The sequence below is a fragment of the Ogataea philodendri genome, assembly GCF_020536065.1.
Source record: "Ogataea philodendri strain CBS6075 chromosome Unknown scaffold2, whole genome shotgun sequence".
In the NCBI taxonomy this organism is placed as follows: domain Eukaryota; kingdom Fungi; phylum Ascomycota; class Pichiomycetes; order Pichiales; family Pichiaceae; genus Ogataea; species Ogataea philodendri.
Window position 1 is genome coordinate 391063 of NW_025764020.1, and position 27419 is coordinate 418481.

Sequence of the window (27419 nt, forward strand, 5' to 3'; positions counted from 1 at the left end):
ACAAATAGGAATAAAAACGATTATTTTTTCGTTTGGCCAAAGATGAGACTGCGACGCGTCGAGGGAAAAATTGGTTTTCTTCCAATTTTCTTTTCTTTAATGTCGGTCAATATTTTTGGAGACCAGGTCACTGAGGAGCGTGCTGAGAACGCGCGGCTATCGTCGTTCGTCGGTGCCATTGCGGTGGGGGATTTGGTGAAGTCCACCTTGGGTCCCAAGGGGATGGATAAGCTTTTGCAGTCTGCTTCTTCTGGAGACTCGTTGGTCACTAACGACGGTGCCACGATCTTGAAGGCGATTCCGTTCGACAACCCGGCCGCCAAGGTGTTGGTCAATGTGGCCAAGGTGCAGGACGATGAAGTTGGCGACGGAACCACGTCGGTGACTGTTCTGGGCGCCGAGCTGCTTAGAGAGGCGGAAAAGCTCGTTGACCAAAAGATCCATCCGCAAACCATCATCGAGGGCTACAGAATCGCGTCGCGGGCCGCTTTGAAGGAGCTCGAGGGCTTGGCAGTCAACAACGTCGACGACAAGGCCAAATTCAGAAAAGACCTTACGGATATCGCCAAGACCACTTTGTCGTCCAAGATTTTGTCGCAGGACAAGGAGTACTTTGCCAAGCTGGCGGTCGACGCCATTCTGAGACTGGGCGGCTCCACGAACCTGGACCGGATCCAGATCATCAAGAAAGTCGGCGGCAAGCTGTCGGACTCGTTTCTGGACGAAGGGTTTATTTTGGACAAGCGGTTTGGCGTTGGCCAGGCCAAGGTTTTGAAAAACGCGAAAATCCTGATTGCTAATACCTCAATGGACACAGACAAGGTGAAGATCTTCGGAGCCAAGTTCAAGGTCGACGCCACAAGCAAACTGGCCGAGCTGGAGCGGGCAGAGAAGGAGAAGATGAAGGCCAAGGTGGAAAAGATCCAGAAGTTCGGCATCAACTGTTTCGTCAACAGACAGCTGATCTACGACTGGCCCGAACAGCTGTTTAGCGACGCGGGGATTGCCACCATCGAGCACGCCGATTTCGAAGGTGTGGAGAGACTCGCGTTGGTCACCGGCGGTGAGGTGGCTTCCACGTTCGACAACCCAGAAAAAGTCAAGCTCGGGTACTGCGACTCGATTGAAGAGGTGATTATTGGCGAGGACGTCATGACCAAGTTCTCGGGCGTTGCTGAAGGCCAGGCCTGCACGATCGTGCTCAGAGGAGCCACCGAGCAGGTGCTGGACGAGGCAGACAGATCTCTTCACGACGCTCTTTCGGTGCTATCACAAACCACTAGAGAGACCCGGACGGTGCTGGGAGGCGGGTGTTCCGAGATGAACATGGCCCGCGCGGTGGAACAGGCCGCCCAGAAGGAGAGCGGCAAAAAGTCGCTAGCCGTGGAAGCCTACGCCAGAGCCCTGAGACAGCTTCCGTCGATATTGTGCGACAATGCGGGATACGACTCCAGCGAGCTTGTTTCGCGTCTGCGGTCGTCCATCTACAGTGGGATGACCAGCTCGGGACTCAACCTGAACGACGGGTCGGTCGACGACATGAGAAGCCTGGGAATCGTGGAGAGCTACAAGCTGAAACGGGCCGTTGTGTCGTCTGCCTCCGAGGCAGCAGAGGTGTTATTGAGAGTGGATAATATTATTCGTGCCAAGCCAAGAACGGCGGATCGCGGAATGCACTAGTTTGATTACATAGCTTGGAATGATGATTCTGGAACCGAGTAGGAGTCGTTGGAGTTCCGTTTTGGTGATAGGGAAGGCCTGTGCCAATACGGCATATACGTGTGGTTTACTCTCCCTACAACAACCGGGTCGGTAGTCTAGTGGTATGATTCCTGCTTTGGGAGCAGGAGGTCCAGGGTTCAATTCCCTGTCGACCCCTTTTTTTGCTTCTACATTTTTTTTTCTAGCGAGCGTCCTTAACTTAAAACTAACTGGAAATACTTTGCCAGACACCGCGAGTTGCTCAGATAGTAGTTGCGCATGGTGTACCCTTCGATGATTTCCTGAAACTCGTCGTTGAGCGCCTCGGACCACTGTTCGAGCCCCTTGACGTTGCTGGTGTTGGTGCTGTTGCACGACTTAACCAGCTCCCAAACCTTGTTTACCATGCTCTTGAGGCTTGCACGCACCTCCTCCTTCTCAGAGTGGCTGTAAGTCTTCTTGATGAACACCTCGTTCACAAGAGTGCCGATGATGAGCAGTTCTGTCTGCCGTTTCACAAATACCGCGTCTTTCATGGCAGAGAGTCTTGGATGGATAGGAACGCTGAACTGTGTCTCGTACAGTCCTGGATTCGTCACCAGCAGGTTCAATGGCAGCGTAGTGGTGTCTGCACCGCTGTCGTTCAACGAAAGTTTGATGCTGGTCACGTCGTGCATCTGTTTGGTCCCAGAGTACAGCTTGAGTTTGGTGGTGGATTTCATCAGGTCCAGCTTGACGCCTTGCCGCAGGTCCCGAACAGACAGTGACGACAGGTCGATCCGCACCTTCATCATCACCGACTTCTCGAAACTGCTGTACACGTTGTGCAGGTCCAGCACCTTAACCGAGTTGCCGTAATCAACAGGCTCCAATTGTCCCTGGTTCTCAAATTCGGTGATGGTGACACCTTTGCACACATCCAGCCGTGTCTGGAGATTGCTGATGGAAACATCATGGAACCGACTAACCAGCCGCTTCAGAAGCGCGTGCAGATTGTCAAGGTCCAGAGCAAGATGTTGTTCCACGCATCCCCGTGGCTGATGGTTGCCGGTGCCCAGCAAAGCATGGTAGTGTTGCAACACCTCCTGCGGATGGTAAGTGTACTCGTCAAAGAGTGAGACCGAGTGGAACGTGACGTTGTGCTGATCACATAACTGGGAAATGATCTCAGGAACAGGCTTTCTGGTCTTCCTGGACGCGTGGCCCCAGAGCTGGTCAGCGGTTGCTGTTTGGTCAAAGTAATGTTCGTTCTTCAGTCTCTCGGTGTTGATGAACACAATCTCGTGGACACTGGTATCTGAACTGGAGAAACTCGTTGTCGACAGCAATTGCACGTACTTGAGCCCGTCCTGCCACGAGCTGTAGTTCTCGTCCAGCACCTCGTCGCCGTCCACAGGGGTGTAGCATTCGATCGTGGAGATGATCTGTCTCCAGCCCTCCCATAGAGGAGACATGCAGCCGTAGTAGTTGCCCAATTGCGAGTCAGGACGCTTGTTTCCCTGGAGAACAATGCCCAGTTTGTCTTCTGGTTGCAAATCTTCCAGTACTTCGGTAATTAGCTGCCGGATTTCGGCCGTGTATTCGGCGTCGTCCAGACAGGTGGTACTGTTGTTGACGATTGGCACCACCAGGATCAAAACCAGCGGGTTTGAGTCCGGCTTGGAAATCTGTCTTTTCAAAAAACCCATTGGCAGGTCCAGTCCCTTGGAAACGAGCCGGCTGTACTTCAACACCTCGTTCGGAATCACCTTCTCGTTGCGGGTCAGGAGTCCCCAGGCGTTGGTGGACATCTGGATCAATGGAACCTCCTTGGAGAAGCTGATGAGGTCTTTGGAGAACAGGTTAAACGGAGTGAACTCTGCGTCGGAAAACGGATCCTGTGCAACAAACGGATTTTCTCTGTTGGAACGGGCCTGTCTCTGCATGCGCACAACAAACTTTGAAAGCATCTTCATCCATTTGTCGTGGATCAGCTTGTTGTCGCTCGTGAGCTCCACTTCTGGAACACTCAGACTGGCAAGATTGAGAGTGATGTCCAGACTCGACTCGTTTTCAAAAACGGACGACAACTTGTCAACGAGATAAACGTTCTGGATCAGCTCGTCGCCGACGCTGTTGAGAACCACCAAACGCTGGTCAAAGAAGTACACATGTGCACGTTCGTATCTGGTTCCCTTGACGGTGACACACTCAAAAATATCAAAGAGCACCAAGAAACCAAGGTTGGCAACGTCCAGATCGATATGCATTGGTAGCTTGGACTCAAAGTTGTGGATCAGCTCCTTGGTAATGATCTCCTTGCTCTTGAGCTCGCGTTCTTTCTCCTTCTCGGGCAAATTAAGCAAAGACGGCTCGTAATCGAGCGACTTGATGTTCATGACACACGAAAGATCGTAGTATTTGGGTATGGTGTGTTCGTTTAGCAAGATGATTTTCGAGAATTCGGGCACCACTTCCACCTTGGCTTCTGCCAACGATCCCAGAGAGAACCTGGAGTCCGACTGTTTGGCAGAAATCCGAGATGGGAACGTGGAGATGACCGGAGACTCCAGAAACAGCGGCTGTGTTCTTGGAGAAGGACACCGGAACTCAGGAAATGTCTGCGCAACAGGCGTGAGTGGAGTCAGATGGACCTGGGTCGGTGCCAAAGGAGTAATCAGTTGATTGGCCAAAGTGGCAGGGGTGGATGCAAAAATGTCCTGGTTGAACTCGCAGGAAGTTGATGTTAAGAGTCTGTTTCTGATGATGTTGTCGTTGATTTCGTCGTCGTTGAAAGTGTTGGATGTGCCGCAGATAGGACAGTATACTTTTGATTTTCCCGACCCTGGCGAGTCGAACAGCTCGGAGTAGCATTGGAAGTGGCAGTGATGGCCGCAAGACATGTCCAGCAGTGTCTCTCCATCAAAAACGTTGAGCAGCGGCTCCTCGCAGAAGCAGCAGTTTTCGTCGTACGAGATCTTGTTTTTCTTTCTATCTATGGTGGTGCTTGTGACGACGCTTGGCCGCTTGTAAGGGGAGCTCTGATTTGACGAGATGCTGGAGTTGCGTCTGCTGAGAGACAGGGTGGACGATTTGGAAGACACAGAGACGGTGTCGTGGTCGTTCTGCTGTTTAGGGGACCGGAAAGTGGGGGGAGCTCCTATCTTTACTGAGGCATTAGAGGAGGAGATGCTTCTTTGTCTGAGGAAACTGAGTGGAGAAGGAACATGATGCGAAGGTTTTCTTGTTCCATAAGTAGCACATGCTGTGCCGGCAGTCATGCTGGGGAAAAGAAGGGGGATATAAAGGGGATGAAACTACGATTGCGGGTTTGCTCAGAATTATATACACCACAAAACACACTTAAAACAAGATTGATCTAAATAAATCAAAACATGGTGTTCCCCAAATCGGTTAATTGTATGCATGCAAATGTGATGTCTAGAAATAAGTCGTGCAGAATATAATGTTATTTAGATTGCAGTGTGGGCAATATCTAAAGGACAAGAGCTATAATCTGCCAGGTTATGTCTGCGTGACATCTTCTAAAGGGATTACTTAATCTCGTACTTTCACCGAGCTTCATAACACAATAAAGCTTCATGTTTCATGTAGTTTTAAAAGGGACAGGGCCAAATCCTGTACGAATACAGGGCACCGCCCTTGCCAATTCGGGTCAATCACACGCAGGGAGTCCGATCACATCCACTAGACGTCTCGCGGTGCACGGATAAAACCCACACCTTTGATTTGGTCTGTTGACCCCCACTTTTAATTAACCCAGCATGTTTTTTTTTTCCTCGTGGGATTGAATTTTTTTCCTGTAATGGCCTTTGTGAGACCTGTTCCCCATCTTCCGACCGTCGAGAACACCCACCTTTTCCGCAACTACCAGCTCACCGCCCCACAGGAGTACATGGAAGATGACTGTGTGCTTTTCTACGGCTCTGAGACCTGGAAACTGCGTCTTAACGGCACGCTGACCCCTTCAAATCAAATCCAACTTCCTTTCCCCCACATCAATCCAATCGACCGCCACAGTCTCACCAGCACAAACGGGCTCTCCATAGACCTCGAGACGTGGGTGTTCGTGCTGAACGAGTACCTCCTGTTCCACGTCCCCGCCGCAGATCTGAGCTTCGAAATCCCCTACGAGGCCGTGGCGTTGGTCGGACTTCGAGGGCCCCACATCTATCTCAACGTGATAGAAGGATCAGACCTGCAGCAGCCGGCCATCGAGTGCGAGCTGTGGCCCGTGCAGGGCCCGTGCAACAACCCGCTCTTCCAGTCGTTCGCAGATCTGAGCCCCCACCAGCATCTACAATCAGCCATAAAGGAAATCAACAACAGAATCGCCGCAACCTCCAACTATCACGAGTCCGAGTCCGAAGAGGAGCTCACGGAGTCCCCCCGCGACGTGGAAGTGCACCTCAACGAGCAGGGCGAGGCGGACGACGAGCTAAACGACCAGCTCCTACAACTAGACGAGGCTAATAGCAGCATGTACGTGGATTTAGGGATTCTAAACGGAAAAAGGACCCGCGAGGACGACTCGGTGTTGAGTGGGGGGAGACCGAAACTCAGGTAGTCGCGTTGGTAGCTGGCAGCTTCGCTCCGGCCGGAGGCTGGTTTCTGGCCCTAAAGTCCTTGTTGACCTGGTCCATGGTCAACCACTCCACGCCTTCATGCTTGTTGATGTGCTCGATCAGCCGCTCGTGCATCAGCAGAACGTGGGGGCGGCCCGAAACATCGGGGTGGCACGTGATCGGGAACACGAACTCGTCGTATTCCCTATAGAAATAGTCGAAATGGTCTCGCCAAATGTCCTCGATATCGCGCGGGTTTGCCCACCCGTATCCATCTGCACTGTTCTTGATGAACATCATTGGAGGCAGATCGTCAATGTACCAATTGCCCGGAATTTCAACGAGTCCTGTTTCTTCTCCTCTTTGGAGCGGTTTCATCCACTCCTCGGCCTTTTTCGAGTAGTCGATCTTGGTCCAGGTGTCGCCTGTGCGGAACCAGTAGCATTGGCAGTCGTGGTGCGACATGGAGTGATCATACTCGATTCCGTAGTCCAGCAGCATCTCCACTCCGGCCTGGCTCGTCTCCCACCACGGAGCAACAGATCCGGTGGGGGGTTTACCGCAGAAATCGGTCAGCAGCTTGAAAGTCTTGTCGAGCACGTCTTTCTGCTGCTCCAACGTCATGTCGGTCGGGTTTTCATGGGAATATCCGTGGAGTCCAATCTCGTGGCCAGCGTCTCTGATCATGGCACACTCCTCGGGGAACGTCTCCAGCGAATGGCCCGGGATAAACCAGGTACCTTTGATGTTGTACCTGTCAAGCATTTTCAGCATACGTGGGATACCAACGTGGCCTGCAAACAGACCACGAGAAACGTCGCTTGCCGAGTCCTCTCCACCGTAGGACCCTAGCCATCCTGCAACAGCGTCAATGTCAATTCCGTAACAGCACAAAACTCCTGCAGGTTAGTGGGGGATTTAGATATTCATCGGCATACTTTTCACCATGATAACAATCTAGAGATAAGAAAAATAACTTTTTTTTTAGCATCAATAACTACTATCGATATATAAACACTCGTTCTGGGAGGTGAACCCGTTAAAATTGGTGGCAGCCGCAGACGTGTATGCGCCGGAGTTCTTGAAGTAGATCCAATCGCCGATCGCAACGTTCTGCGACAACTTGCAGTTTGGCGCAATGCAGTCCAATCCGTCGCAAGTTGGTCCCCACACCGAATAGGTCTTGGACGAATCGGCCAATTCCTTTTCAGAGTGGTTGTAATTTGAGTGGAACACAAACTTGCCGTTGGAAGTAAGCACCTTGGGCTCAACTTCCTGATGATCGAACAAAATGCAGTTCAAATTGCCGTAAACACCGTCGTTAACGTAAATCCGCTCCTGGAAAGCGTCCGAGCGTTTCGAAGTGACATTGACAGCGAGGGTAAAGCAAGAAGCAGCCAAAAATCTCCCCAGCTCGGAGATGATCTGAAGATCGGGGAATTCCTGAGCTGCAAAATGGGTGTTGAGTGCCGTTCTGAACACTGCTGCAGAGGCCTGGAAAGTCGACTTGGAGAAACCTCCGCCAATGTCGAGCATTTTCAGGTCGAATCCGAGTCTTGAGGCATGGTCAAAAATCATTCTGGAGTCTCTGACGGCGGTATCGATGGTTGCAAGGTTGTTGCAACCGGAACCAACGTGGAAAGCCACTCCTGTCAGGTTGAGCTTCAAGTTGGCGCATTCCTGGACCAATTGACGGGCCTCCTGCAAAGAGGCACCGAACTTGACGGACAGGGGACAGGTGGCTTCGGAGTCGTCGGTTCTGATCCGAATCAGCAGCTCGCAGTCTGGGTGAAACTGGGCAATTTTGTGCAATTCGTCCAGGTTATCAACGGTGGTCATGTTGACGTTGTTTTCCCTGGCATACCGAATATAAGGCACAGCTTTGCACGGGTTCGCATAGATGATTCTTGCCGGGTCTGCTCCAAGAGCCAAAACCTGCTGGATTTCGGTCTTGGAAGCACAATCGAACCCGAGATCCATCTGAAGCAAGGTGTGCAGCAACTTTTGGTCACTGTTGCACTTGACGGCGTAGAATGGCTCGACACGAGGCATTTCCGCACGCCATAACCGGACAAGCCGTTTCAGCTCGCCCAGGTCGCACACAAAGAAGGAATCGAGAGCATCTGGTGAACAAGTGTTGATGTCGATATTCTGAATCTTGGAGAGCAAAGTGGCCCCAAGAAGAGACTGAGCCCTTGAGGGATAGGTTAGAGATTTCTCAAATTCGTAGGGAACATTGGGGAATCCAGAGGGCTGGACAAGAGAAGGGGCCATTGAATAGCTTTTCTGACTAAGACGATGGGACCAGATGTTGCGGGAAACCTGACGGACAAACATACACCCTGTGGGGAGAACACCTTAGTTATATAAGGTATAGGCGCGCTAGAGAACGTTATGCGGCAGCTCTCGTGAGGGATTAAGAAGAATAACTGGGAGAGATTTTTTGGAAAAAAATTTGCATATAGAGGAGGAGCAAGATTTGCGGTCTGGTTTACGGTGGGGGGTCACAGGGGGCCGGATTTCAGGATGGGGGGATAATGTTTGGAAATGGCCGTAATGGACTTGGTCGTTGGATCTGTGGGGTACCCATGGAATCATTGCGTTTTTGGCGTTTGTTTGAGTCAGATTTCTCAAACAAGCCTTCACCAGTGTAAAACCCAGATACAACACCGCGGATAAAATTACATAAGCGAGAATTTCAAGCTTGACAATGTTATGAGGGAAATAACCAGCGTTATTTTACAACGACGATGACTAGTGTTTGGCGGGTTATTCAAATTAATGTCGCAATCTAAGTATACAATTACACACGTTTACACTATTCGTCAACGTCAACTTCTCCGTCGCAATGGAGACATCTGTATGCGTAATGGTCCTGGACCATAACTTTGCCCTTATTTTTCATCAAGGTCCATTCTCCCTTGGCAGGAATGCGCAGGCATTGCGGGTTGAGACATCTGGCACGGGTCTTCTTGTAACGCAGGCCGCAGGAGTTGCAGAGCTGGCCCTCGGACGAGGACCACGAAGGTCTCCAGCATGGCGATTGGGCAGAGTGGCAGGAGATACATTTGCGCGAGCCACCAGTGTAGGACGAGGAGGAGGCAGAGGGCGTGGCGGTGGTGCGCAAATGTGCCTGTGGCGAAGCTGGAGTTTCGAGCGAAGTGTTGATGAATTTGGAAACGCCCACGCGGGCGAACTCGTGCTCTTCCTGCGGAGGGATCATGATGGAGGAGGCTGAGATAGGCGGGAGTCTTGTTGTTGGTGTTGGGAGCTTGAAGTTCTCGCTTGTTTCAGGGACGTAGCTGTGTTTCGGTTGCGGAGTGTAGAGTTTTGCGGAGGAGGTGAGCAATTGCACATCTTTGAGATATCCGGTTGTCTGGTAGGTGTAGTTATTAGAGTAAGGGTAGTTGACGAGTCCGTTGAACTTCTGGTATTGGGACTCCACGAAGGCTGCGATCTTGACCGGTTTCTTAGGGCGGAGCGGCTTGGAAACACGCGAAATTGGTTTTGTGGGCTTGAGCCGCATGGAGGAGCAATATTCTCTGTACTTCTTGAACAGTTCGCTGTTTTCGTGTTTGCACTTGTTGGAGTGGAAGTCTCTCCATTCTTCATTGCGTTGTTCGAGTATGCAGCCGCGTTCGTTGCTTTCTGGGGCTGCGGATCCAAGCAGATTGAACGAGTAACAGGTGTCTGGGAAAAAAAAGCTGGAATCGGATTCGAACGCATGTAGTTTGCCGGCCGGTTTCAAAGGAATCGGTAGCTGACGAGGAGACCCCGAGGCAGAGGATGGGGGAGTCGCCGGCGACTGCGCAAGGGTATTTTGAGGCGAGGAGATCGGGGTCGAGATCGACACAGACCCCAACACAACGCCGTGCGAAGGTGGAGTCAAAGGCAGTTCGTCAAACGAGAGTTTTGGAGTTTCCGGCACAGGCGAGGAAGGCGCGGTTTTGGACCGTTTGTTTTGAGGACTTGGCGGAGCGTCAGACACCAACGTAAAGGAGTCGGACATATCTGCAAACGATCTCTTGAGCTGGGAATCATGGATCAACGTAGACTCTTGCGAGCGAGGCTGCGTCATCTGGTAGTAAGCACTGGACTTGGAGTTGGTCGAGTCGGAATGCGACCGAGCATGGTTGAGATCAGCAGCAAGAGTGGACATAACGAGTGACGGAATCAAAAATCAGATGGAAACAAGGAAGGAAAGAACGAATGTAGTCGGTGGTTGCAATCGATCTATCTCCACAGGATATATAGTTGTTTGGGAAGGCTGTTTGCAATGGGGCTAGTTTTCTGTTTTTCCTAAATTCAGGGAAGAATTGTTGTGATCTGATCTGCCCCCTTTCTAAGTTCTACTTAATTATATTGATCTAAAGAGATCACGGCGGGCAGAATAATAGTAAATTGGCAATTTGCGGCCCTGTAGCATTGTTGGCCAGCCCAATTTGGACGCTCTTTTCCTAATCGGGCACCGCATATGCATGCCACCCAATACAGAAAAACCAGCATTCGAAAGCAGCCACATCTAAAAAAAACACACCCACCCACCAGCCTTCCGTTTCCACACCCACCCGGGAAAACAGAGAAAACATCCCTACACCACCACCACCGCTCAGTGTAACAAAAATATTTTTGAAGAAAATAAAAAGCGAATTTATAATGTCCGATCCAACAGCCAAGCTCGAAAACTTTCTTAAAGCGCTGCTCAAGTCGCTCGACCTGCAGCCGCTCTCCGAGCAATCTCCAGAGATGTATGCAAATACGATCCTGCCGCAGCTGCAGACCCCTTCCAGAGTCATTATTAACGGGACTCCATATGGCTCCAAGCAAGTGTTCCAACAAACCTGGGCTACCCTGCCTTCTACACAGCACCAATTGCTCAGCTATGACGCTCATTTGATTCCAACGGGACAGCCGCAAAGCATATACTCCATTTTGGCGCGCGTCAGAGTGAGGTTCGACGAATCAGGCCGTAACAGACTCGGCGACACGGCAGATCTTGTGCCCGTCTCTAGGCCACCCAGACCATTATATTCTCCATGGTTCGGTGTCAGTTTGAAACTCATTGCGGACGAGCAGTTGAACCAGACGTTTGAATGCGAATGCATAAGCTCCTTCAACTATAGAATCACAGAAAAGCCAGAGTCCAGTGTCTTCACTCTCTAATGTGTTTCCTCTTCATTTTGTCCAAGGTTTGGCTAGCACAAGCGTTGCAAATCCGAAACATATTATGAATTGTAAGGCCACACATAAAACTTGAACATAGAATCCAGAACCAAGTCCAACAACCGCAAGATCGCTGTTACCCGTGGCTTCTGCCAGCTTTGTCACATATGCATACTCGACGGCCAAATCGCCAGCGTTCAACATGAAGGAGCCCAGGTTCAGAAGGTTCAGAAGATTGAAAATCAGCGAAACGCGAGTCTGCATCTTTCTGAACTTTGTCTTTGACCGCAATAAACTAACAAGCACCACTGCGTACACGAGAGCCACAAACGAGCAGATGAAGCTTGCCAGAATCACGTATGGGAGAATAAGGCCCATGAACTTGACTATGATGGCTTTGTAGGCGACCTCGTTGTCGTCTCCGATGTTGTCCAAGATCACATGGAAGCCAGTCACCAAAGAGTTACCCACGTCATCTGGGTTTCTTTGGTTTGAGATTGTGCCAAGACTGGTTCCTGCGTCTCTGACCAGAACGGACGGCAGATCAAGACCCGTTTGGAAATTAGAGCATGTTTGTTCGTCAGAAAGATAATTGGTTTTGCAGTATCCGAAATAGTTGAGCTGGAACACGTTATCGACGGAGAAGGTGTCGATTTCCTTGATGTCCTGCTCAGAAAAGTCCACAGCGGGGGAGTTTGAGCCCAGGTCCATTGCGAAATACGTGATCACTCTAATGCTTTCTCTGATAGTGGTGAGAGGACTTGTTGGTGAATCATCAATGAAGCGGAACTCTATTTTAGGGATACAGTATCCGGTCCGGGCTCCACAGGACATGGAAACCCCGCCTATAAGGACAGGCGGCAAGAACATGAGCATTGAGAGCAACGAGAGAACCACGAATGTTCGGTAGTACTTTCTTGTTGGTGTGATGTATGAGCTTTTTGTTTGAGGGGAGAAAGTCATTGTTGTTGAAGTTGTTGAGCCGTTGAGTTCGTGCAATTTGTCGGTGCCCAGGAACTTTTCTGAGCTGCTCAGGTCCATCACGCTGGATGGGCTGTTAAATGGCGACGGCGACACCACGGCCGGTTTCACTGGCCGCTCAGTTCTTGTCAGGAACGGGTTTTCAGTGCCAGCGTTAAATTCGGGCACTTGTTGGTCGGCAGTTGAATCGTCATTGGGATCAGTGAAGAAGATCGGTTTGAACGTCTTTGAGCTTGTGTATGTTTCTGGCAGGCGGGGCGTGTGGTTTGAAAGCATAGAAATAGCAATAAGCGCGGGAAGAAAAGGGGGGAGAAAAAAATATCGTGTTGAAGATATTTGCGTGGTGGGGGTATTTAATAGTGTATAATGTATTGCAAATAGACACACGTCGACCGAGTTGGCGTTAAAGTAAAGACTGATTTGTATGACAGTACAGACATTAAGATGATTTCCCCGGTGGTATCCCTCATTACACCATCCAGACCCCTCCTCCACTCTCTCAGATCCCTGCCCGTTTCAAAATATATCTGGCTGTGCACACCCACTTATTTTTTATTCATGGCAACGACTCAGAAGGCTCTTGGTGACTGGAAACTCACTCTTTTGGAACCCGATCCGGCCACGCCGTCGAAGAGACGTTCCAGGCGCACCACAGACAACACTGCCCAGCGGATCCTGCTCAAGCGCGACTTGGACGGGCTCGAACTCAACCCTGGCGATACGGTTCTTGTTGCTTCTGACGAAGGAGAGCCCGACATTGCGCTGATTCGCGACATCCAGTTTGGAACAGACCATTTTTTGGATGTTCGGGTGCTCTGGTTTGCGCGCCTGACCGACATTGAGGCCGTCGACCTTCCAAAAGACGAATTTCATCCAAACGACGTGTTTCTCACCCCAATCTCGGATAAAGTGATGCTCAACGATATCATTGAGAAGTGCGTGGTTCTGTCAACAGAAAGTTTTGCCCGTATCAAGCTGGACATATCAAATTCGCACACCACGTTCCGTTGCTCGCGATTTACTGACCGAGAGTCTGTTTTCACGGGAAAATTGGACTGGGCCGATTATTCGGCCAAGAACCCGGAATCCTTGTACCAGGAGGTTAAGGACCTAACTAGCCCCGTGCAATCTGAATCTCCACGCAAAAGACAGCGAGCCAGTCCGCAAAAGCCCGTTCAAAGCGTCTATGTGGACGATTCGCAGAGCGACATCGAAATGCTCGACTCTGACTCGGCCTACGAGAGCCCTTCCGAAGAGAAGCCCAAGAAACCACCCACAACACCTCGCAAGTCCAAACAGAAACGCACCAAAGCCCAGTCTCCGTCCAAATCGGCCACCCCAAGGAAGTCGCCACGCAAGCCACGTGACTCGGTCCCCGTGCTCCCGACACTGATCAGACAAAAGTTCTTTGAGGACGACAACGAGCTTGTGATCGACGATGCCGATCTGCAGGAGGTTGTGGACAGCAACGGGAAAGTGGTGAAGACGTTCCGCAAAGCCAAGGAGCGGTTGCTGCCGTCAGCAAAGCTGCAGACCTTGCCATGTCGTGATAACGAGTTTGATCAGCTATACAACGGCCTAGCCGACTCCATTTTGACCCACAAGGGACGGTGTATCTACGTGAGCGGCACGCCGGGAGTCGGGAAGACGGCCACAATTCGCGAGGTGATCAAACAGCTGTTTGTGAATCTCACTAACGATAACGATAAGAAAATGTTCAACTATTTAGAGATTAACGGGCTCAAGCTGATGTCTGCTCCCGCCGCTTATGAGCAGCTCTACCACAAGATCAGTGGGGTCCATGCCAAGCCTGGTGCTGCGCTGGATCTACTGGAGACCCATTTCGAGACCAAAGACCCGAAAAGACTGCCTTTAGTGGTGTTGCTCGATGAAATGGACCAGGTGGTGACCAAAAACCAGACGGTGATGTACAATTTCTTCAATTGGCCGTCGTACGAGAACTCCAAGCTGATTGTGGTTGCGGTTGCCAACACGATGGATCTCCCTGAGCGTCTGCTTACTAACAAGATCTCTTCTCGGCTGGGGCTCACCAGAATCCAATTTCCTGGCTACACTTTTGCACAGCTTAGTGAGATCATCAAACACCGTTTGGAGAAGATCGAACGCGCCAACGACAGCAAGCTGGTTATTTCGAAGGACGCCATCGAGTTTGCGTCGAGAAAAGTGGCCAGTGTCAGCGGAGACGCCAGACGGTCATTGGTGATCTGTGTTCGTGCACTGGAAATCGCAGAGATGGAGTTCTTATCCAAGCCGCAGAGCGAGAGAGACCAGCTTCAAGGCCGGTACAACGTCGGGATAATGCACGTGATGCGGGCCGTGAATGAAACAACTTCCACGCCTGTGGCCAACTATCTGAACTCGCTGTCGTTCTTGGCCAAAATGGTGCTGGTTGCGTTTCTGCTTCGCCGCAAACGGACCGGCTCGGCCGAACTTGCTCTCGGGGAGGTGATTGACGAGCTGAACAACCAGTTTGGAGTCGTTTTATTTTCCGAGCTGAAGAGACAGCTCAACGAAGAGCAATTGGAGTTGGTCCAGGTGCTCTATGGTGACGGGTCTGCCCGGCTCCGTGTCAATGGGTTTGGGTATATTGTGCGAGAACTCGACGAGAGCGGCATCATTGCCCAACAACAGCTGCGTGCCGAACGTTTGCGACTTGTCCGGCTCAACGTCAACGAAGACGAGGTTCTTGGGTGTCTTAAAAGAGACAGTCTGATGAGCGAGCTGATGGTGGCAATGTAAATAACAATGATTCAAGAATGACTAGCTGTAGGTCTTCGGCTCGTTCGTTCGCGCTCGCGGTCGTGTTCGTGGTAGATGAGAATCGGCTCTCCCACATTTTCGATTTCCGGGATTCTCAGTCGCAAATCAAAGGCCTTGCTGATGACTATCTTGAAGATCTTTTGAATATTGATGGAGGCACTTGTTGAGCAGAAAATCAGTGGGGCATTCATTGCACGGGCAAATTTCTGTGCATGGCGCGTAATCTCCTCCTGTTCTGCGTCGCTAAGATCAACAAACAAATCGTACTTGGTTCCAACAAGGAACGGAATCGCTGTCCTATTGAATCCTCTAGTTTGTCTGTACCAGTCCTTAATCGAGCTGAGGGTCGATTTGCGCGACAAATCAAACATAAACAGCACGGCAACCGCGTCACTGGCCACTAGCGGCAACATGTTGGTGAACTCTGCCTCTCCTCCCAAATCCCAAATCGAAAAGGTGATCTCTGTAGACTTGATGTTTATCGATCTTTCCATGTAATTGACGCCCAAAGTCTGCGTGTAGACCTCGTCGAAACAGTTTTCGACGTATTTGACCATCAACGAGGTCTTTCCGACCTGCGCATCGCCTACAAGCCCGACTTTCAAGGTGACCGTGTTCTTATCCATAAAAGTATAAACATTACACAGCCTAGGTTTTTCCCTTCTTGAGAGCACACCTCGCGCCGTCCGGAAGAAGAAACAAGTTTTTTTTGGCTCACGTGATCACACAGTGGGTAGAGACCTTAGTTATGAAAAATTTATCCTGAAAAATTATTCGAAAAAGTCTCTTTATACAACATGGCTATCGGAAAGAACAAGAGATTGTCCAAGGGAAAGAAAGGTATCAAGAAGAGGGTTGTCGACCCATTCACCAGAAAGGAATGGTACGACATCAAGGCCCCAACCACCTTTGAAAACAGAAACGTTGGAAAGACCTTGATCAACAAGAGCAGTGGTTTGAAGAACGCTGCTGACGGTCTTAAGGGTAGAGTTGTCGAGGTTTGTCTTGCTGACTTGCAAGGTTCCGAGGACCACTCTTACAAGAAGGTCAAGTTGAGAGTTGACGAGGTTCAGGGTAAGAACCTTTTGACCAACTTCCACGGTATGGATTTCACCACCGACAAGTTGAAGTCTCTTGTTAGAAAATGGCAATCGCTTGTGGAGGCTAATGTTACTGTCAAGACCTCTGATGACTACGTTTTGAGAGTGTTCTGCATTGCTTTCACCAAAAGACAAGCCAACCAAATCAAGAAGACCACTTACGCTCAATCTTCTAAATTGAAGGAGGTCAGAAAGAAGATGATGGAAGTTATGTCCAGAGAAGTTTCTAACTCCACCTTGGCTCAACTGACCGGTAAGTTGATCCCAGAGGCTATTGGCAGAGAGATCGAGAAGAGCACCCAATCCATCTTCCCATTGCAGAACGTTCACATTAGAAAGGTCAAGTTGCTCAAGCAGCCAAAGTTTGATCTTGGTAACTTGCTTTCTTTGCATGGCGAAGGTTCTGGTGAGGAGAAGGGCAAGAAGGTTGCTGGTGGTTTCAAAGATGTTGTTTTGGAGGCCGTTTAAAGCAAATAATTCAGTTAGGAATGAAGAATCAAAAAATTATCATACTATGGTGTAGTCAAAGTGAAAAATGGTTCAATTTTCCAATAAGATGAATTAATTTTTGTTAACGCATATTTAGTTGTGCAATCTCTTTTCGAACGAGTAAAGACCGTGAACACCTCCTTCCAATTGCGCAGAGGCAGTTCTCAGCTCGAATCTGACATTTCCGGCGAGAACTTCTTTGCCAAGAGCAGCAACGCTCTTGACACCAATATCTTGGCAAGAGTGTTGCAATCCGTTGTACAAGTATGGAATGAACTTGGTGATGGATCCCTTGTCCAACACGGAACCACTCACACCTTGAGCAACAAGAACCTTGTCACCCTCACTGAAGTATCTGGAAGTGGAAGCGTTAGCGTTGGTGTCGGTCTTTTGCATAGCATCAATAGATCCCATACCTCTGTAAGACTTTAATCTCTTGCCGTCTCTGTAGAAGTATTCACCAGGAGACTCGGAAGTACCTGCCAACATACTTCCCATCATAACACAGGAAGCACCAAGAGCAATGGCCTTGGCGATGTGTCCAATGTTGGAAACACCTCCATCGGCAATACATGGAACACCAAATTGATTGGCGAATTGAGTCACTTTGTAAACTGCAGTACCTTGAGGTCTACCACAGGCCATCACTTCTTGGGTGATACAGATAGATCCAGAACCCATACCGATTCTCAAACCATCAACACCAGCAGCAATCAATTGGGCGGCCTGTTCTCTGGTGACAACATTACCACCAATGACTTGCAAGTCTGGGAAGGTGCTCTTGATCCATTTGATCAGGTTGATCTGGAAAATGGAGTTACCTTGGGAGGAGTCCAAAACAACAACGTCCAAACCAGCTGCAACCAACTTGGCCAGTCTCTCTTTATCAGCGTCAAGAGTACCAATAGCAGCACCACAGAGCAACTGCTTGCTCTGGAAAGATTTGGAAGCGTGAGGGAAGTCCAGGTTCTTTTGCAAGTCGGTTCTGGAGATCATGGAAACCAAGTTTCCTTCACCGTCAACAACTGGAAGTTTACCCTTCTTGGACTTTCTCAGGATCTCGTTTCCTTCACTAAGCGAGATTCCAGACTTGGCGGTGATGACGTCGGTTGTCATCACCTGAGAAATGGAATCTGTATCGACCTCGTGGAATTGGACATCTCTGGAGGTGACAATTCCAACAAGCTTTCCACCAACTTTACCAGTTTCTGCAAATTGTTAGTATAAACTTCAAAAATCTCTTCTTCAGGCATTTAATTTTCCACACGATCGTTTGATCGTCTCGGTAGAACGAAAGTTAATTAAAAAGTTCAATCATCACCAAAAGAGTTGAAAAAGTTGATAAACTTACCAGTCACTGGGAACGAGGTGAAACCGTATTTTTGACCCATAGCCTTGACTTGACCAACAGAAGCGGATGGAGAAATGACAACAGGATCGTTGATGAAACCGTTCTCGTACTTCTTGACCTTTCTGACCATCTCAGCCTGTTCATCAGGGGAACAGTTGTGATGGATGATACCGATACCTCCCAAAAGGGCCATGTGGATGGCCATGTTGGACTCGGTGACGGTATCCATAGGAGAAGAAACGAACGGGGTCTTCAAAGTGATTTTCTTGGTCAACTTGGTCTCCAAATCCACAACGCTTGCAGGGAAGTCAACCTTACCTGGCAGAATAAGGAAATCGTTGTATGTGAGACCTCCGTGGAGCTGTAAGTCCAGGAGTTGCTCGACAGACAATCCGTCCTTCTCTTGGTAAGTCGACAGATGTTCGACAGCCTTGGTGTAGTCTAAAGTTTGAGCCATTATGGTATTATTTGGGGCGGTTTGCCAAAAGAAAAAAACAGGGATTTTTCCTCTTTATATACTCTTGACAGGGCAAAAAAAATTTCAAGTAAATTTTAATAATAAAATCGCCCTAAAAATTTTCACTGTATGCAGATAAAAAACAGCATTCAGCTATTTATTATATATTAATTCTTTGAGCGTGTTTTATGAGTCGGGAAGTTGTTTTCTTGAGCGCGAATTAGTTTATCAAAACTAACGCTGGTTATGGTATAATTCGACTTCCAAATTCTCTATCTCGGCCACCGGATTGACTATCTATGGTTTCCCAATGTAGTAATAATTTCTTCCGATTAGCCTCCGGAGAGATCAATAAGGGAATCTTTCAATCCAATCTATATGGTAAACGCTGTCGTTTTCCAGCTCCGAACATTCTGCATCTGTGTAACAGCCCTGGCTACTGTTCCTTACAAAGTCTTTGTCAGCTTATCAATGTTCCCCATCTTATCCCAAACAGGGCCCCCATCTCATGTCCAGTCCCGTGTAAAGATGTGTTTTCATATTTTTGTAAATAAACTCTCGCCGTTATGTCTCAGTCCCCAGATTCAACACAAGCGCGATATATGCAAAGCATCAAGGCACTGGAGACCCAGTACAAGCATCAGATGTCTGTATCTGGGACGCCGACTGGTTCGCCGACGAAAAGTCGGTCCGGGTCTCCAGATACGCGAATGAACCCTGCGGACGTGTTTAACAAATCCACCTCTTCTCTGCCACCCATCCCGTCGCTGGCACGCAAATCTCCCAGCCCGAAACGGTCACTGTTCAGATTATCGTACGAAGAAGCCGGTCCTAAGGATGTTTCTCCTGAAGCTTCTGTCAGTGAACCAGACCATTCATTTTCCACGAATCCACAGCTAAACCAGTCAATCACCAGCGAATCGTCGTCATCGTCTCGCAAACCGTTCTTCACACCTAATTTTCTTCTAAAGTCACAAAGATCGCTTTACGAACAGGCTGCTCTGCCCATCAAAAAGCCCGAATCGCGTTCAAGTTCGGTTGAAGAGGACGAATTGCGCGACTCTGTGGGGACTCTCAACTATTTCGACCGCAAGGGGTACAAAGTGGCCAATGATTCATACAACTCGTCGCTTTTCAAGAGTTCTACGACATCGCTTGCTTCCGTCGCTAGTGAAAGTCATGTGTTTAAAGAACAGCTCCCAGATAGCGTGAAATTGGTGGTTGAATCGCGACCTAGCAACCAGATCCACGAACTGGACGTTTTCGATGGAGCACAGTACGCTGTGTTTTGGCATATAACGGATGATGAAGCAAAAGTTTTGACGGATTGGAGTCCTCTTGAGTTCCATCGGCAAAATGCCATTTTTGAGCTCTTCTTGCTTCTTCGGAAGTTCCGCTTGAACTTGAAAAGAATGGTGGTTCATTACGGACCTGCTTTCAAAGTCGCCAAGAACCTGACCCCAGACCAGGACGCAGATTACCAGAAGACGTTTGTTCCAATTGATGCACTGTACGCATACCTGGAGAAACTGGTTAACAAACGGCTGAAACCTGCGTTCGATAACCATTTCTTCGTGAACGATAGATACGTTTTGGAGTGCTGGAAGAACTGGCTGGTCAAGCTGGAGCGCGACTACGAATACATCTCGCGTAGTATGGTGTATTTGGCGAAATTGGCAGCCAACGAACAGTTCAGAGACTGGATCAGAACAACAGAAGAGACAGATGAGCTCGCCTATGGAAACAACTACTTGGCTTCTGCCAGAGAACTGTTTCATTCGTACTTTCTCCAGGTGTTTGCTCCAATGAGACTAATGATGCTGGACCTGAAGAAACTGTACATCAAACTTGAGGATGAGACTTTAACCATGTTGGCCCAGGAGATTTTCGATTTGCTCAATAGAATCAACAAGATTGGCGATTATACAACCGATCTGGATAAGAAGATTGAACTCAACAAAAAACTGGTTTGCACAGACTATCTTTATTTGGAGATGGTGGATCTGTTCAATAAACACCGTCGTTTGAGAGTTCCTATAGATATCCACTTGTTGACGGCGATTTCGTCAGACCGTGCGGTTTTGTATCTCTTGGATAACTATCTGCTTCCACTGGTTAAAAGAGACCATAAAGATGCTGTTTACTTGCTGAACAAACCTCCTGTTGCTCTGCAATACCTAGGCTATTCCGTTTTGGAAGAAGAGTCGGGAAAGACATTGATACTCAAGGACTCTGGAAATGGACACACCTATCATATCAGAAGCGAGCGTGTGGATGCTCCTACGCTTCTAAACCATTTTGTCAAGGACATTCCAAAGTATAAAGACGATTTGTTCGAACGGTTGAGCAAGAACTACGAACTCAAACTGGTCAACGGAACTTCGTTCCAATTGCCAACACCTTTTTATGAATACCCTGTTGCGCCAATTGAGAGGGAGCAGTTTGACATGGTCCATCGAGCCGTTTCCAAGTCCAAGTTCCAGCCTAATTCGGTCGCACCATTAGCTTCGACTTCTGTCACTTGTGTTGACACTGTTCATAATAAAAGGGAGCTCTTTTTCATTGCTGGGACTTCTGATGGACTTTACATGGGAAAAGCTGACCAGCCATCTACATGGAAGAAAATATGCACCCATACTGACGTTATTGGACTCAAAGTTCTTCATGACAAAGTGTGCTTTATTCTGATTAGGGATAAGCTCTACAGAATAAGCACTGCTGCTCTCGTCGAAAGCTACACCGACGAGCGCGCCTGCAACGCCAAAATGGAACAGATCGCCAAAGGTGTGAACTCGTTTGTGATTGGCCCCCAGTCTATCAGAAAGGGTCCGGTGGTAATGGAGTGCGAGATTCTATTCTGCTGGACCGACAAGAAAATTATGTTTTCCATTGTGACTACAGCAAGCGACCAGAAATTGAAGTTTGAGTCTATGAAACCGACGTTTAAAGTTCTTGGAATCCACCTGCTTTATCCAACGGATTTCGTCATTTGTCATGTGAACGAAAACAATCCTATATTCTATCTCTCAAATCTCAACACTATGGGTAATACCCAATTGAACAAGACAGACCACCAGAAGGATCTGAAGTCGAGAATACGTGGCCAGCGGCCAATTGGAGCATTCAAGCTGTTTTTGAATGACACTCTAACGGATTACGACCTGCTACTGGTGTACACTAGATATTGCATGTTTGTGAGATACACCAAAGAGCAGGTTATCTCAAGTTCGCGGACGGAGATTTTGAGGTTTGACTTTGACGTTCACGATGCCACGTTTGACAGCTACGAGCAGATTCTGGTTCTTTGTGGAGAGCAGAACGTTGAGGTGTGGAAGATCTTCAAAGACCGTCAGATCAAGTCTGAGCTTGTTGGATGTTTCATTGGGCCAGGGGCCAAGATCTTGAACAAGACTCCGGGAAAAACGATGATCGGCGTGTTGAGCAACGAGCAGCAGTTTGACAAGGCCACACAACTGATTCTGCACTTGCGCAAGCGCAAGTAGGTGTATAGTAGTAAGAGACAATCGACGTCAAAACCGCAGTCGATCGACGCGACCGGTCGATATAGAAAGAGAAAAAAAAAACATTCAACAAAATGTCTTCACCGTTTACTCCAAACATGAGTCAATCACCACCAAACGCCGCTGGACAGCGCGTAATTCAGCAAATCAGTCCGCAGCATGCGCAGCAACTGTTTAGACACTACCAATTGGAGAAAGACATGGCCGAGCGGTCGGGACTCGACACTCCTGAGGGAAAGGAACACATGGAAAAGGCACAGAAGATTAAGGAGATCCTGATGAAATACAACAGAAGACAGCAGATGTTGAGTGCGCAGGCGCAACGTGGCGGGGCGAACCCTGTTGCTGGTGTTCAGCAGGGGTCTCCTGCTCCTGGTTCGCAGATGGGAACTCCGCAAATGGCCAACACTCAGTTGAACAATGCTCGTGCCCAGAGCGCCACAAATGCCGGGTCGCCGCAGCAAAACGTTCCCGGGGCACGTCCAAACATGGGCCCGCAGACAGGGCAGCGCCAGCAATCGTCGCCGCCAATGGGGTCCGGCACACCTCCTCCACAAGGACAGTCCCAGGCTATTCAGGACCCGCAAGCCAAGTACCAGCAAGTTTACACGATTACGGAGAAATTTAAGGCCCAATTGGCCGTTATTCAGGCCAAGTTGAACGATCCAAATACCCCAAGCAACGAGATTGCTCAATATATGCAGAAAGAGAGAGAGCTGAGTGGAAAAGTCGAGCAGTGTCGCAGATTTGCCCAGCAGCTAACACAACAAATTAACATGTCGCAGAACCAGTCGAGAGTGGGCTCTCAGCAACCGCAAGGCGACGTGTATTCGCCGCAAGTGATGAACCCGCAGCAGCAGGCTCTTCAGCAACAGAGAATGATGCAGCAGCAGCAGCAGCAGCTTCAACGGCAGAACTCTGCCTCTTCGCAGCAACAGAGACTCTCGCAGCCTCCGCAGATGCAGTCACCAGCCATGCAGCAGCCAATGATGGGCCAGATGCAAATGCAGATGCCTATGCAACAGATCGCTGCTCAGCAGGGTGGTGTCAAGCCAGGAGTGCAAAAACAGGCTGGAATACCGCCAGCCAAGAAGCAGAAAGTTGGCACTCCTGCTCCAGGCACTCCGATCACGAGTGTCAACGCTGCTGCCTCAAAGCCGGTTGCTGGAGCTGGTCCCGCTGCTGGGCTGGGACCTATGGCAGGCAGTGTTTCGTCAGACTCTTCGCGGTCGCGGTTTCAGAACATGCCTATTCCCGAGGACCTCAACATTGGCAGTCCGCAGCCAGTTTCGATCAAACAGAACAATCGTCCGTCCATACTGAACGGAAACTCCATTGGGGCCTCTTCGTTGACGACGCCTGTGCTTGTGCGGCCACAGAACTTCGAGCTAGAGGGCGAGCGTGTTTTGAACCGCAGAAAGCTCAAGGAGCTAGTCAAGTCTGTGGGGGCCGACGAGGGAGACGCAGAGGTGACGATCGACGGAGACGTGGAAGACCTGCTTTTGGACCTTGCGGACGAGTTCATCACGTCGGTCACGTCGTTCGCGTGCCGTTTGGCCAAACACCGCAAGTCTGAGAGCATCGACGTGCGCGACGTGCAACTACACCTCGAGAGAAACTGGAACATCCGCATTCCGGGCTACTCTGCCGACGACATTCGTACTGTTCGCAAGTTTATTCCTACTCCGTCTCACAACACCAAGCTGAACGGTATTTCCATCAACAAGAGTGTAAACAAGAACCAATGACGGTGCTGCTACCAGGTATAATTATATGTGTTTGAATATAGTAATTTAATTACTTGAAGTTATTATTTTCCCAAAATTTTCCAGTTATTCTATGTTCTATAACTTGAAGCCGTCACCGCTGCTGGTCAGCGACGAGCACGTTTCTGTGGACTGGGTGATCCAGGTGATGCTGTACACCGTGCTGAATCCATTGGGAGTCTGGGTGTATGTCGGCTTGATGTATCTGCGTACCGGGGAAATTCAGCACGTTCGATTTGGTCTGGCTGTGGTTATAGCGTGGATTCTGCGCTACTACAACTGGCGCTCGAGGAAATGCCGGTTTTCACGTCGCAACCGCCGAAACATCGTCGTCACCGGCGGCTCGCACGGGCTCGGGCTCGAGCTTGTCCGGCTCTTGAGCTCTAGCTGCCAGATCTGGGTGCTGGACCACGAAATGAGCGTCGAACTGGGCCAGCTAGCACAACACCAGAAGTCTGTCGCATACGTCCAGTGCGACCTCGGCAGCCAAACAGACCTCGACAGCGCGATCGACACGCTGTTCCAACGCACAGACCAAATCGACGCCGTCGTGTGCAACGCCGGGATCCGCCAGTCCAAACAGACACTCCATCTATCAAGTACAGAGCTACAAAAACTATTTGACATCAACTATTTCGCCAACGTCCACCTTGTCAAACGCGTGCTCAAGGCTCACACGCATCCCAACAGACTGCATCTCGTTTGTGTGAGCTCCGTTTTGGGGATCGTGTCTCCGCGAGGACTTTCTGGCTACTCTGCTACCAAAGCTGCCATGTATAACTTTTTCACCTCGCTGCGACACGAGACCCCCGAAAGCGTGGTGGTGAGCACGGTTGTCCCTGGCCAGCTGACCACACGCATGTTCAACGACGTGAAGGTGGACCATTTTTTCTGGGCCCCGTTAATAGACCATCGCAAACTCGCTGTGCGCATAACCGAGGTGCTGGACCAGGGCGTGAACGGGGTGTTTGCGTACCCGCTGTACGGGCGACTTCTGCCTGTGCTGCAAATCCTGCCGTACTCGTGGTACCGCTGGCTGAAAAAATACAGCCGCATGGACGATGTTATAGAGTCCTGAATCTAAGTACTTTTCTCTGTCTTTTCAACCAGCTTCTGGAAGCAGCTCTTGAACTCAGTCAGCACAAGATACCCGTCGCTGTTGAACACCTTGGTAAGATCCAGCGACTCATCGAGCCTCGACCCGCCGTTGTCGATCGTGATAAGATAAACAGGTTCTGTCTTGGACTTGATCTTGGTGCTGACGGTGAGCTTCTTAGAGCCCTTTGTGCCGACGTACTTGACGTCTTTCTCGATGTACTTTGTGAAAACGACCCATATGGTGTTGAAGAAGAAAAACACGGCCACCAGGGCTGCTGTGTAGTTAAAATACTCGGTGTTTGTGAAGTCGTTGTTATATTTCTTCTCGAGCCAGTACAACAATCCACTGGTGATAACTGATAAATAACCCACCACGAGCTTGAAGTCGGTGTTGAAGAACGACTGCTCGTAGCCGAGCTGGAGAAAAACGCCCGGCAGATGCTCGTCGCACTCGTTTCGCAGGGCAATGGCCGAATACAGGTTCACTTTCTTCATGGCAAAATAACCAAATTATTTTCGTGGGTTCAACGTTACATAACTTTTTGCACAGCCTTGGCAGCACCAAAGGACTCACACCACGTACGGGTCCAGGCGGTCTGGGCCGAAGATGAGGTGTGGTTTGCGGTGCGCAAGGTCCAGGATAGTCTTGCCAAACTCGCTGTTGCACCAGCTGAACCACGGCCGCGTGTAGTCGTGTCTGGGCGAGTTGACGTGGATGCTCTCGTGCATGAGGCCCAGTCCGGCCGTGGTGGTCTTGACAAGGTCCAGCAGCTGGCGGATCTCCTCGTCGTCGTCGGTGGTACGAATCTGCAGCAGCAGCGACATCGGCCACGCGTTCGAAAGTCCAATGTGCGGGCCCCCAATGCCCTCGAAGTAGGCCCCCTTGAAGTAGTACGGGTTGCCGTCTTTGGACAGGATCATGCGACGGGTGTTCTGGTAAATCTCGTCGTCCTGGTCGACAAAGCCCATGTCTGGCAGCGCCAGCAGCGACGGGATGTTTGCATCGTCCATGATGTTCACACCGCCAAAACCATCCACCTCATACGCGAGCACTTTGCCGAACGTCTTGTGGTCCACCACGCCGTACTGGCGGATTCCTTCGCGAATGGCGGCGGCAGACTCCGCAGCCTGGTCCGCAAAACTGGCAAGACCCAGCTCGCGCAGCACGGGCTCCACCAGGCTGAGTTCGACCTGCATCTGCGCGTTGGCCGGGATAAATAGCTGATAGATGCACGCATCGTCAGACGGCCTAAAAGCCGAGCGCACCAGCCCCGTGTGGCCACGAACTGGGTTGCCCGAGCCCGAAAGACCGAGCGTTTCTGTCCCGCTCCTGGTGTCTCTTTGGAAAGTGTAGTAGAACGGCAGCAGGTCGCCATTGTCGTCGAACGTCGGAGACGACTCGCGGTGCAGAACCACCAGGATCATCTGGAACGCGTCCTGCCACACTGGGTTGTTGAAGATCGAGAAGTCCTTGGAATGTTTGTAGTAGCCGTTGCTCAAGGTGAGAAACGAGGCCAGCGAGTCCAGCTCCCACTTGCACTCAAACACGTGCTTCCACGGCGGCCGCGGGCCTACAAAGTCGATACTGGACGGCTTGCGGTCCACGTTCGAGCCCTGTGGGGGCTGGAAAGCGTTGCAGTACGGTGCTCTGCGGATATACAACGCCTGCTGGATAATCGCGCCCTCGATCATCGTTTTGAGCTTCGGGTCTTTCTTGACAAGCGGCAGATACACGCTGAGCTGTCTGGCGGAGTCGCGCAGCCATTCCGCGTGGATATCTCCCGTGGAGATAAACGTCAACGGGGATTTGGTCTCTTTGTTGAGCGGGTCGTGCCACAGAACGGTGGTGTCCAGTGTGTTGGGGAACGCGTTCTCAAACAATCGGAACAGGTCCGGGTCCTGGATTCGAGCCCGCATATCCTCAATCACCGATTCCACCGCCTCGCTCGAAAAGGTCCGGCAATTCTCCGACGGTCTCATATAAGCGAGTTTCAACGGGCCTGTTGAGTATGGAGGGTGTTTTTGTTTCGAGTATTCCACGTAGTCGGGGCACAATCTGTCTGTCTTGAGACCTTTGAACCACTTGGATTGCATTGCTATCTCGTCCACCTTTTTGGAGGACCCTTTATCGGATCCCTCTTTGGTCTTCTCTATCAATTGAACCACGGGCTCCTCATTAGTACGGGTTCCCGATCGCCAATACGCAACTGCCACCAAAAACAGTAAAATATAGGTCAACTTCGCAGACCTGGCCACTCGGACCAATTTGTCATAGCGAACAGCCATAAAATAAATTCAACTTAATATTTTGTCCCCAAACCTATCAATAAATGTCGGAATTACAACAGTAAGTGATACCCTGCTCTACCACTAACGCAGATTTGTTTCGGCCATTCCGCCAGTCACAAGAACCATCACCCTGACATCGTTGACGATGGGGGCTTTG

General features: G+C 50.0%; 28 protein-coding genes across 28 annotated transcripts; 15 read left to right on the forward strand and 13 right to left on the reverse strand.

Moving 5' to 3' along the window:
• Window positions 1-20: 20 nt before the first annotated feature.
• On the reverse strand, window positions 21-938 carry OGAPHI_003888 (uncharacterized protein; the record flags this gene model as incomplete). The annotated part of the gene is made up of 2 exons (XM_046204907.1): window positions 21-390; window positions 469-938. The coding sequence occupies 2 exons, from the start codon at window positions 936-938 to the stop codon at window positions 21-23; spliced, it is 840 nt and encodes a 279-aa protein (XP_046060904.1).
• On the forward strand, window positions 100-1680 carry OGAPHI_003889 (uncharacterized protein; the record flags this gene model as incomplete). Its single annotated transcript, XM_046204908.1, has 1 exon — window positions 100-1680. The coding sequence occupies one exon, from the start codon at window positions 100-102 to the stop codon at window positions 1678-1680; it is 1581 nt and encodes a 526-aa protein (XP_046060905.1).
• A 236-nt stretch (window positions 1681-1916) lies between these two features.
• On the reverse strand, window positions 1917-4961 carry OGAPHI_003890 (uncharacterized protein; the record flags this gene model as incomplete). The annotated part of the gene is made up of 1 exon (XM_046204909.1): window positions 1917-4961. One exon carries the CDS (start codon window positions 4959-4961, stop codon window positions 1917-1919), a length of 3045 nt encoding a protein of 1014 aa, XP_046060906.1.
• OGAPHI_003891 (uncharacterized protein) lies at window positions 2191-3786 on the forward strand (the record flags this gene model as incomplete). The annotated part of the gene is made up of 3 exons (XM_046204910.1): window positions 2191-2450; window positions 2567-2795; window positions 3301-3786. The coding sequence occupies 3 exons, from the start codon at window positions 2191-2193 to the stop codon at window positions 3784-3786; spliced, it is 975 nt and encodes a 324-aa protein (XP_046060907.1).
• OGAPHI_003892 (uncharacterized protein) lies at window positions 4108-4365 on the forward strand (the record flags this gene model as incomplete). The annotated part of the gene is made up of 1 exon (XM_046204911.1): window positions 4108-4365. The coding sequence occupies one exon, from the start codon at window positions 4108-4110 to the stop codon at window positions 4363-4365; it is 258 nt and encodes an 85-aa protein (XP_046060908.1).
• Window positions 4962-5596: 635 nt separating the features above from the next.
• OGAPHI_003893 (uncharacterized protein) lies at window positions 5597-6268 on the forward strand (the record flags this gene model as incomplete). The annotated part of the gene is made up of 1 exon (XM_046204912.1): window positions 5597-6268. The coding sequence occupies one exon, from the start codon at window positions 5597-5599 to the stop codon at window positions 6266-6268; it is 672 nt and encodes a 223-aa protein (XP_046060909.1).
• Window positions 6261-8603, reverse strand: OGAPHI_003894 (uncharacterized protein; the record flags this gene model as incomplete). The annotated part of the gene is made up of 2 exons (XM_046204913.1): window positions 6261-7165; window positions 7268-8603. The coding sequence occupies 2 exons, from the start codon at window positions 8601-8603 to the stop codon at window positions 6261-6263; spliced, it is 2241 nt and encodes a 746-aa protein (XP_046060910.1).
• OGAPHI_003895 (uncharacterized protein) lies at window positions 6489-7118 on the forward strand (the record flags this gene model as incomplete). Its single annotated transcript, XM_046204914.1, has 1 exon — window positions 6489-7118. The coding sequence occupies one exon, from the start codon at window positions 6489-6491 to the stop codon at window positions 7116-7118; it is 630 nt and encodes a 209-aa protein (XP_046060911.1).
• On the forward strand, window positions 7830-8333 carry OGAPHI_003896 (uncharacterized protein; the record flags this gene model as incomplete). The annotated part of the gene is made up of 1 exon (XM_046204915.1): window positions 7830-8333. The coding sequence occupies one exon, from the start codon at window positions 7830-7832 to the stop codon at window positions 8331-8333; it is 504 nt and encodes a 167-aa protein (XP_046060912.1).
• A 481-nt stretch (window positions 8604-9084) lies between the features above and the next one.
• On the reverse strand, window positions 9085-10425 carry OGAPHI_003897 (uncharacterized protein; the record flags this gene model as incomplete). Its single annotated transcript, XM_046204916.1, has 1 exon — window positions 9085-10425. One exon carries the CDS (start codon window positions 10423-10425, stop codon window positions 9085-9087), a length of 1341 nt encoding a protein of 446 aa, XP_046060913.1.
• A 497-nt stretch (window positions 10426-10922) lies between these two features.
• OGAPHI_003898 (uncharacterized protein) lies at window positions 10923-11429 on the forward strand (the record flags this gene model as incomplete). Its single annotated transcript, XM_046204919.1, has 1 exon — window positions 10923-11429. One exon carries the CDS (start codon window positions 10923-10925, stop codon window positions 11427-11429), a length of 507 nt encoding a protein of 168 aa, XP_046060914.1.
• Window positions 11430-11441: 12 nt separating this feature from the next.
• Window positions 11442-12686, reverse strand: OGAPHI_003899 (uncharacterized protein; the record flags this gene model as incomplete). Its single annotated transcript, XM_046204920.1, has 1 exon — window positions 11442-12686. The coding sequence occupies one exon, from the start codon at window positions 12684-12686 to the stop codon at window positions 11442-11444; it is 1245 nt and encodes a 414-aa protein (XP_046060915.1).
• Window positions 12687-12962: 276 nt separating this feature from the next.
• Window positions 12963-13283, reverse strand: OGAPHI_003900 (uncharacterized protein; the record flags this gene model as incomplete). The annotated part of the gene is made up of 1 exon (XM_046204921.1): window positions 12963-13283. One exon carries the CDS (start codon window positions 13281-13283, stop codon window positions 12963-12965), a length of 321 nt encoding a protein of 106 aa, XP_046060916.1.
• Window positions 12969-15170, forward strand: OGAPHI_003901 (uncharacterized protein; the record flags this gene model as incomplete). The annotated part of the gene is made up of 1 exon (XM_046204922.1): window positions 12969-15170. The coding sequence occupies one exon, from the start codon at window positions 12969-12971 to the stop codon at window positions 15168-15170; it is 2202 nt and encodes a 733-aa protein (XP_046060917.1).
• Window positions 15171-15181: 11 nt separating this feature from the next.
• On the reverse strand, window positions 15182-15817 carry OGAPHI_003902 (uncharacterized protein; the record flags this gene model as incomplete). Its single annotated transcript, XM_046204923.1, has 1 exon — window positions 15182-15817. One exon carries the CDS (start codon window positions 15815-15817, stop codon window positions 15182-15184), a length of 636 nt encoding a protein of 211 aa, XP_046060918.1.
• OGAPHI_003903 (uncharacterized protein) lies at window positions 15342-15689 on the forward strand (the record flags this gene model as incomplete). The annotated part of the gene is made up of 1 exon (XM_046204924.1): window positions 15342-15689. One exon carries the CDS (start codon window positions 15342-15344, stop codon window positions 15687-15689), a length of 348 nt encoding a protein of 115 aa, XP_046060919.1.
• A 162-nt stretch (window positions 15818-15979) lies between the features above and the next one.
• Window positions 15980-16684, reverse strand: OGAPHI_003904 (uncharacterized protein; the record flags this gene model as incomplete). Its single annotated transcript, XM_046204925.1, has 1 exon — window positions 15980-16684. One exon carries the CDS (start codon window positions 16682-16684, stop codon window positions 15980-15982), a length of 705 nt encoding a protein of 234 aa, XP_046060920.1.
• Window positions 15989-16759, forward strand: OGAPHI_003905 (uncharacterized protein; the record flags this gene model as incomplete). The annotated part of the gene is made up of 1 exon (XM_046204926.1): window positions 15989-16759. One exon carries the CDS (start codon window positions 15989-15991, stop codon window positions 16757-16759), a length of 771 nt encoding a protein of 256 aa, XP_046060921.1.
• A 46-nt stretch (window positions 16760-16805) lies between these two features.
• OGAPHI_003906 (uncharacterized protein) lies at window positions 16806-18498 on the forward strand (the record flags this gene model as incomplete). Its single annotated transcript, XM_046204927.1, has 4 exons — window positions 16806-16810; window positions 16936-17200; window positions 17300-17997; window positions 18090-18498. 4 exons carry the CDS (start codon window positions 16806-16808, stop codon window positions 18496-18498), a joined length of 1377 nt encoding a protein of 458 aa, XP_046060922.1.
• OGAPHI_003907 (uncharacterized protein) lies at window positions 16874-18588 on the reverse strand (the record flags this gene model as incomplete). Its single annotated transcript, XM_046204928.1, has 2 exons — window positions 16874-17988; window positions 18132-18588. 2 exons carry the CDS (start codon window positions 18586-18588, stop codon window positions 16874-16876), a joined length of 1572 nt encoding a protein of 523 aa, XP_046060923.1.
• Window positions 18589-19190: 602 nt separating this feature from the next.
• OGAPHI_003908 (uncharacterized protein) lies at window positions 19191-22091 on the forward strand (the record flags this gene model as incomplete). The annotated part of the gene is made up of 1 exon (XM_046204930.1): window positions 19191-22091. The coding sequence occupies one exon, from the start codon at window positions 19191-19193 to the stop codon at window positions 22089-22091; it is 2901 nt and encodes a 966-aa protein (XP_046060924.1).
• Window positions 19229-19951, reverse strand: OGAPHI_003909 (uncharacterized protein; the record flags this gene model as incomplete). Its single annotated transcript, XM_046204931.1, has 2 exons — window positions 19229-19571; window positions 19869-19951. 2 exons carry the CDS (start codon window positions 19949-19951, stop codon window positions 19229-19231), a joined length of 426 nt encoding a protein of 141 aa, XP_046060925.1.
• A 92-nt stretch (window positions 22092-22183) lies between the features above and the next one.
• Window positions 22184-23857, forward strand: OGAPHI_003910 (uncharacterized protein; the record flags this gene model as incomplete). The annotated part of the gene is made up of 1 exon (XM_046204932.1): window positions 22184-23857. The coding sequence occupies one exon, from the start codon at window positions 22184-22186 to the stop codon at window positions 23855-23857; it is 1674 nt and encodes a 557-aa protein (XP_046060926.1).
• OGAPHI_003911 (uncharacterized protein) lies at window positions 22881-23691 on the reverse strand (the record flags this gene model as incomplete). Its single annotated transcript, XM_046204933.1, has 3 exons — window positions 22881-23123; window positions 23218-23330; window positions 23430-23691. The coding sequence occupies 3 exons, from the start codon at window positions 23689-23691 to the stop codon at window positions 22881-22883; spliced, it is 618 nt and encodes a 205-aa protein (XP_046060927.1).
• A 91-nt stretch (window positions 23858-23948) lies between the features above and the next one.
• On the forward strand, window positions 23949-24953 carry OGAPHI_003912 (uncharacterized protein; the record flags this gene model as incomplete). Its single annotated transcript, XM_046204934.1, has 1 exon — window positions 23949-24953. The coding sequence occupies one exon, from the start codon at window positions 23949-23951 to the stop codon at window positions 24951-24953; it is 1005 nt and encodes a 334-aa protein (XP_046060928.1).
• A 2-nt stretch (window positions 24954-24955) lies between these two features.
• On the reverse strand, window positions 24956-25468 carry OGAPHI_003913 (uncharacterized protein; the record flags this gene model as incomplete). The annotated part of the gene is made up of 1 exon (XM_046204935.1): window positions 24956-25468. The coding sequence occupies one exon, from the start codon at window positions 25466-25468 to the stop codon at window positions 24956-24958; it is 513 nt and encodes a 170-aa protein (XP_046060929.1).
• OGAPHI_003914 (uncharacterized protein) lies at window positions 25412-26194 on the forward strand (the record flags this gene model as incomplete). The annotated part of the gene is made up of 1 exon (XM_046204936.1): window positions 25412-26194. The coding sequence occupies one exon, from the start codon at window positions 25412-25414 to the stop codon at window positions 26192-26194; it is 783 nt and encodes a 260-aa protein (XP_046060930.1).
• On the reverse strand, window positions 25544-27259 carry OGAPHI_003915 (uncharacterized protein; the record flags this gene model as incomplete). Its single annotated transcript, XM_046204937.1, has 1 exon — window positions 25544-27259. One exon carries the CDS (start codon window positions 27257-27259, stop codon window positions 25544-25546), a length of 1716 nt encoding a protein of 571 aa, XP_046060931.1.
• Between the last annotated feature and the right edge of the window lie 160 nt (window positions 27260-27419).